General features: G+C 40.9%; 1 protein-coding gene across 1 annotated transcript in view; it reads right to left on the bottom strand.

Annotated features, from left to right (window-relative positions):
• Positions 1-7,086, bottom strand: part of LIN9 (lin-9 DREAM MuvB core complex component) — a 92,369-nt gene that overhangs the window by 37,053 nt on the left and 48,230 nt on the right. Inside the window, exons 9-10 of the mRNA XM_023513901.1 lie at positions 6,013-6,132; positions 4,841-4,983 (exon numbers count right to left, since the gene is read on the bottom strand). Coding sequence (XP_023369669.1) covers positions 4,841-4,983; positions 6,013-6,132 — 263 coding nt within the window. The remainder of the gene's footprint in view (positions 1-4,840; positions 4,984-6,012; positions 6,133-7,086) is intronic.

Below are 7,086 nucleotides of genomic sequence, written 5' to 3'. Positions count from 1 at the left end.
CTTTCTGCCTGTGGCCGCTGCCAAGGAAGCATCGTTAAAGTCTCTCTGCCCACAGCCATCCTGTCTAAGTCAGAGTCCTCTAAAGAGCCCGAACACAGAAGCTATTCATTGGGAGGGCTGAGCTTTGAAACAACTGATGAGAGTCTGAGGAGCCATTCTGAGCAGTGGGGAATATGCACAGACTGCGTGGTAACTAGAGATCTGAACACCAAGTGCGCCAGGGGCTTTGGGTTTGTCACATACGCCACTGTGGGGAGGTGGGTGCAGCAGTGAATGCAAGGCCACTTAAGGTGGATGGAAGAGTTGTGGAGCCAGAGAGAGCTGTTTCCAGAGAAGAGGCCCAAAGCCCTGGTGCCCACTTAACTGTGAAAAGATCTTCGTTGGTGGCATTAAAGAAGACACTGAAGACATCACTTCAGAGACTGTTTTGAACAGTAGGGGAAATGGAAGTGATGCAGTGGCAAGAAGAGGGGCTCTGCTTTTGTTATGTTTGATGACCACGATTCTGTGGATGAGACTGACATTCAGAAATACCATACTGCGAATGGCCACAACTGCGAACTAAGGAAAGCCCTGTCATAGCAAGAGATGGCCAGTGCTTCCTCCAGCCAGAGAGGTCGAAGTGGTTCTGGAAACTTTGGGGGGGGTCATGGAGGTGGTTTGGTGGAAATGACAACTTTGGCCGTAGAGGAAACTTTGGTGGTTGTGGTGGCTTTGGTGGCAGCCGTGGTGGTGGTGGTGGATATGGTGGCAGTGTGGATGGCTACAGTGGATTTGGTAATGATGGAAGCAATTCTGGAGGCGGTGGAAACTACAATGATTTTGGCAATTACAACAATCAGTCATCAAATTTTGGACCCATGAAGGGAGGAAATTTTAGAGCCAGAAGCTCTGGCCCTACAGTGGTGGTGGCCAATACTTTGCCAAACCATGAAACCAACGTGGTTGTGATGGTTCCAGTAGCAGCAGTAGCTATGGCAGTGGCAGAAGGTTTAATTATTCCCAGGAAACAAAGCTTAGCAGGAGAGGAGAGCCAGAGAAGTGACAGGGAAGCTACAGGTTACAACAGATTTGTGAAATCAGCCAAGCACAGTGGTGGCAGGGCCAGGCTGCTACAAAGAAGACATGTTTTTAGACAATACTCATGTGTATGAGCAAAAAACTCGAGGACTGTATACTAACTGAATAACAGGTTATTTTAGTTTCTGTTCTGTGGAAAGTGTAAAGCATTCCAACAAAAGGTTTTCATGTACATTGTTTGTTTGTTTGTTTTGTACCCATGCTGTTGATTGCTAAATAAATTTTTGAATAAATGTGTCTTAAAAAAAAAAAACTAGGGCTTTATCAGCACCTAATTCACCTGGGTGAAGGAAAAAAAATCCAACTTCACCCTATACCACCTAAGGGAGGCAAAAAACTGAGAAGCCTTTTTTTTTTTGCAGTTTTTGGCCAGGACTGGGTTTGAACCTGTCACCTCCAGCATATGGGGCTAGTGCCCTACTCCTTTGAGCCATTGAGCCACAGGCAGTGGGCCCCCCCTTTTTTTAAAAGAAATTTTTTTTTCTTAAGATAGGGTCTTGCTCTGTCACCCAGGCTAGGGTCATCAAAGCTCACTGCAACCTCTAACTCCTAGGCTCAAGCAATCCTCCTACCACAGCCTCCTTGGTAGGTGGGACTACAGATGAGCAGTACCACATCCAGTTAAATTATAAAAATATTTGTAGAGATGAGGTGTTGCTATGTTGCCCAGGTTGGTTCTGGAACTCCTGACCTCAAGTGATCCTCCCACCCTGACCTTCCAAAGTGTGGGCATTACAGACACGAGCCATCAAGCCTAGTCTGTGAAATACTTTTAAAGTTCACAGTCCGGAGGCACAGACTTACTAGAAGACTAAGACTTAATTGCACATGACCACATACTGTTCCTCTTTCCCCTACTTTTTTTTTTTTGGAAACAGAATCAGAGAATCTCACTTTGTCACCCTCAGTAAAGTGCTGTAGCATCATAGCTCACGGCAACCTCAAACTCTTAGGCTCAAGTGATCATCTTGCCTTAGCCTCCCAAGTACCTGGGACTATAGATGCCTACCACAACGCCCACCTATTTTTTTAGAGATGGGGTCTCACTCTTGTTCAGGCTGGTCTCGAACTCCTGAGCTCAGGCAATCCACTCGTGTTGGCCTCCCAGAGTGCTAGGATTACAGACGTGAGACATCACACCTAGCCAGTTCTCCCACATCTTACTGCCCTATCATGAAAGCCAATTTGCTATATTTCCTTTTACATTCTACATCATGTTTGGCAATCAAGAAAAAATTACAAGGCATGCTAAAAAGCAAAAAACAGTTTGAAGAGACAAAGAACCAGACTCAAATCTGGCAGGGATACTGGAATTATCACACAAGAATTTAAAACAATTGTAATTAATATATATTCTAAGAATTCTAATAGATAAAATAGGCAGCATGGAAAAACAGATAGGCAAGGTAAAAAGAGAGATGGAAATTCTAAGAAAGAACCAAAATGAAATGCTAGAGATCAAAAACACTGTAAGAGAAATGAAGAATGCCTTTGATGGGCTTATTAGCAGACTGGATGTGGCTGAGAAAAGAATATTGGAGCTTAAGAATATATTAACATAAACCTCCAATACTGGAAAAAAAAAAAAGAGAGAGAGAGAGAACAAAGACTGAAAGAAAAGCACAGAACATCCAAGGACTGTGAGACAAAAGGTATAACTTATGCATTAATGAGAACATAAGAAGGAAAAGAAAGAAAGACATATTTGAAAAATAGTGAGTGAGAATATACTCAAATTAAGTTTAGATACTAAACCTATCTACCTTTGGAAGCCAAAAGCCACGGCAAATTTTATAGCACAAGAATAATGAGCAATATATGAGTGAAGAATACAGAATGCTATCACACAGATGACAAGGGTTCCTCAAAATAACATCACCTGCAAAAGGTAGCATTGTGATTATCTTAATGAATTATGCTATAAACATTTTTATTTACAAAGATCGTATCTATCCCAAGCCAATGTAGTTTGCATGTTTTTGTGGTTTTGTTTTTGAGGCAGAGTCTCACTTTCTTGCCCAGGGAGAGTTCTGCATCATCACAGCTTACAGCAACCTCAAACTCTTGAGTTCAAGTGATCCTATTGCGTCTCCCAAGTAGCTGAGACTATCGGCACCTGCCACAATGCTTGGCTATTTCTAGAGACAGGGTCTCACTATTGCTCAGGCTGGTCTCAAACTCCTGAACTCAAGCGATCCATTCACCTTGGCCTCCCAGAGCACTGGGATTACAGGCATGAGCCACTATGCCTGGCCCTTGTTTGTACTTTCAAAAAAGGAAAAGAAATAAAACATTATAGACTATGATTCAAAGTAAAAAACATATCTAGTCTAATTTTCAAGCTACTCATTATATGTTTAAGAGGCTACTCAGGAAAAATTTTCTATATAATATGTCTATATTTATTTCACTTTAGACTTAGATTTCTTAGTGCCTAATCACTAAGTATTTAGCAAGTACTTAGTTGTTTCTCGTCTCTGAAAAGAAATGAAATTTCCCTAAACCATATAGCTAGCCAAGACATCATAACTGTTGGGTTAAATGATAATAACAGAATATGCAGAAGTTACCTAAAAATCTTTTATACTTACTCAAGTTATTAACAGACAACCATTTAGAATTTCACAGTGCATAATGCTAAAATGTCTGAGTTCTTTTTTTTTTTTAATATTATTTATTGTTGGAGATTCCCTTAAGTTTTTTTTATTTTTTTTTTGAGACAGAGTCTCAAGCTGTCACCCTGGGTAGAGTGCCATAGTGTCATAGCTCACAGCAACCTCCAACTCTTGGGCTCAAGTGATCCTCTTGCCTCAGTTTTTCTGTTTTTAGTAGAGATAAGAGTCTCACTTTTTGCACAGGCTGGTCTTGAACTCATGGGCTTAAGCAATACACTGGCCTTGGCCTTCCAGAAAGCTAGGATTATAGGTGTGAGCCACAGTGCCCAGCCAAATGTCTTTGTTTTTAAAATAGCAGAATAAGAACCAAAACTGGGGTCAGGTATGGTAGCTTACACTTGTAATCCTAGTACTCTGGAAGGCCAAGGCAGGAGGACTGCTTGAACTCTGGAGTTCAAAATCAGCCTAAGCAAGAGCAAGACCCCCATCTCTACTAAAAACAGAAAAATTAGCTGGGCATGTGGCATGCGCCTGTAGTACCAGCTATTTGCCTGTAGTCCCAGCTACTCGGGAGGGTGAAGCCTGCAGTTTGCTTCAGCCCTGAAGTTTGAGGTTGTAGTGAGCTATGATGACACCACTGCGCTCTTCCTAGGAAAACAGAGCAAGACTCTGTCTCCAAAAAAACCTCCAAAACCCCAAACCCAAGAAAAGCTCCGAAAGAAAGACTTCTAAGTCTTTTTCTGCCTTTTATAACTTTTATTTTCAAGCTTTGCTGAAAACAGCAGTTTCCAAAACCTATACAATTATAAAAGAATATATAAAAATATTTGGCTCTGGCTTGGTGCCCATAGCATAGTAGTTACGGCATTGGCCATATACACAAAGGCTGGCAGGTTTGAACCCAGCCCAGGCCTGCTAAACAACAATGACAACTGCAACAACAAAAAAAATAGCTGGGTGTTTTCTCAGGCACCTGTAGTCCCAGCTACTTGGGAGGCTGAGGCAAGGGAATCATTTAAGCCCAAAGAGTTGGAGGTTGCTGTGAGCTGTGATGCCACGGCACTATACTGAGGGCAACATAGTGAAAGTCTGTCTCAAAAAAAAAAAAAAATTGGCCCTAGAAAAAAATTCAACTTTACTAATACAAAAGATAAATAGCTAAAAGAATATACGAAACAGTACTTACCACTTGGATAAGAAATTCTACTGGAAAACCACCTAATGTTTCAGTGTCAGAGCCAGAAATTTTATTTCTCCAAGGTGATTGTCCTAATAAAGGATCATTATCCTATGAGAATAAAAGGGAACCATTTAATTACTATTCAAAAGGAAATATCTTACTTTTTGATAAAGATAAAACTCTATCACAATTAATATTAAAGTCCAATAAAAGGAAAATATTTCTGGATTTGAAGCAACTATATATTATTTTATGTAATATTTTTAAACTCACAATAATATGCATATCTTCCAAAGTTGATGTAATAGATGTGTATAATAGTCAATTCTGGAACTGAAGCAACTATATATTATTTAATTTAAAATTTTTTTTAAAGACAGAATTTCACTTTGTCACTCTTGGTAGAATGCACTTGTGTCATAATTCACGAGAACCTCAAATTCCTGGGCTCAAACGATTCTCTTGCCCAGCTATTTTAATTTTATTTTTTTGGCCGGGGTCAGATTTGAACCCACCACCTCCGGTATATGGGGCCAGCGCCCTACTCCTTGAGCAATATGCACTGCCCTTAACTGCTTTTAAATTAATTAAGATAGAGAATGGTACTGTTTTTTTGTTTGTTTGTTTGTTTGTTTTGAGACAGAGTCTCAAGCTGTCGCCCTGGGTAGAGTGCTGTAGTGTCACAGCTCACAGCAACCTCAAACTCTTGGGCTTAAGCGATTCTCTTGCCTCAGCCTCCAAGTAGCTGGGACTACAGGTGCCTGCCACAATGCCTGGCTATTTTTTTTTTTGCAGTTTTTGGCTGGGGCTGGGTTTGAACCCACCACCTCTGGCATATGGGGCCAGTGCCCTACCCCTTTGAGCCATAGGTGCTGCCTTGTCCAACTATTTTTAAAGACGAGGTCTCACTCTTGCTCTGGCTAGTCTCCAACCTGTGAACTCAGGCAATCCACCTGCCTCAGCCTCCCAGAGTGCCAGGATTAAGGTGTGAGCCACCACATCCAGCCCTATTTAATATTTTAAAACCCATAATAGTGTGCATATCTACTAAAGCTGCTATATAGATGTGTATTTCATGGGAACATAGCTTACATTCATAATAGTCAATTAAATTATTATTATTAAAATATTACTTACCGTAATTGGTGACTGGAGAGGAGGAGTATAATGTAACCGTGGAGGGGTCATAAAAAATCGAGAAGGCCGCTGTTTTTGTCCAAAGGCAGCAATTGGCATTGTCTCATGAGGTTCATTACTCTTTGGGAAAACAAAATAATCCATAAAATGTAAAGAAATTTATCAATCATTTAAGCTTTATAAACATTAAATTTCAGCTTGAGATATATAGTCACTCATATGATTTATGATAGACTATATTATCTATAAATATTAAAAGCTAGAACTTAAAAAAGTTCTGGGTGGCACTGGTGGCTCAAGGAGTAGGGTGCTGGCCCCATATATGGAGGTGGTGGGTTCAAACCCAGCCCTGGCCAAACACACACACACACAAAAAGCTAGAACTTAAGTCAGAGTATGAAAACACTACTTTACTGCTAAAAGCTTGAACTCATAAAAGAGAAGGCTTAAAGGAGAAAAAGAGGTCAAAGGCTTAAAACAGTTCAGAAATCAAATATTAAAATAAAGTATTCTGGGCAGCAGCCCAGAGCTCAGTGGGTAGGGCACCAGCCACATACACTGAAGCTGGTGCGTTTGAGCCCGGCCCAGCCAGCTAAAATAATAACAACTGCAACAATAACAAAATAAACCCATGCCTTGTGGTGGGGACTTGTAGTCTCGGCTACTTGGGAGGCTGAGGTAAATGAATCACTTAAGCTAGTGTTTGAGGTTGCTGTGAGCTGTGATGCCACAGCACTCTACCCAGGGCGACAGCTTGAGACTCTATCAGTCTCAAAAAAAAAAAAAAACTAAAAAAATTAAAATAAAGTATTCTATGGTCATCTTTGCCTATTTACATTTAGGCTATCTAAATATATCATACTATAATCATACTGTCAACTCTTGGCAGCACCCATAGCTCACTGGTTAGGGTGCAGCTAAACAGCATTGACAACTGCAACAAAAAAAATAGGCGGGCATTGTGGTGGATAGTACCAGCTACTTGGGAGGCTGAGGCAAGAGAATCACTTAAGCCCAAGAGTTGGAGGTTGCTGTGAGCTGTGATGCCACAGCACTCTACCCAGGGCAACATAG

This window comes from Otolemur garnettii, unplaced genomic scaffold, assembly GCF_000181295.1.
Source record: "Otolemur garnettii isolate 467f Iridium unplaced genomic scaffold, OtoGar3 scaffold00045, whole genome shotgun sequence".
Lineage (NCBI taxonomy): Eukaryota > Metazoa > Chordata > Mammalia > Primates > Galagidae > Otolemur > Otolemur garnettii.
This window is presented reverse-complemented; position numbering and strand designations above follow the sequence as displayed.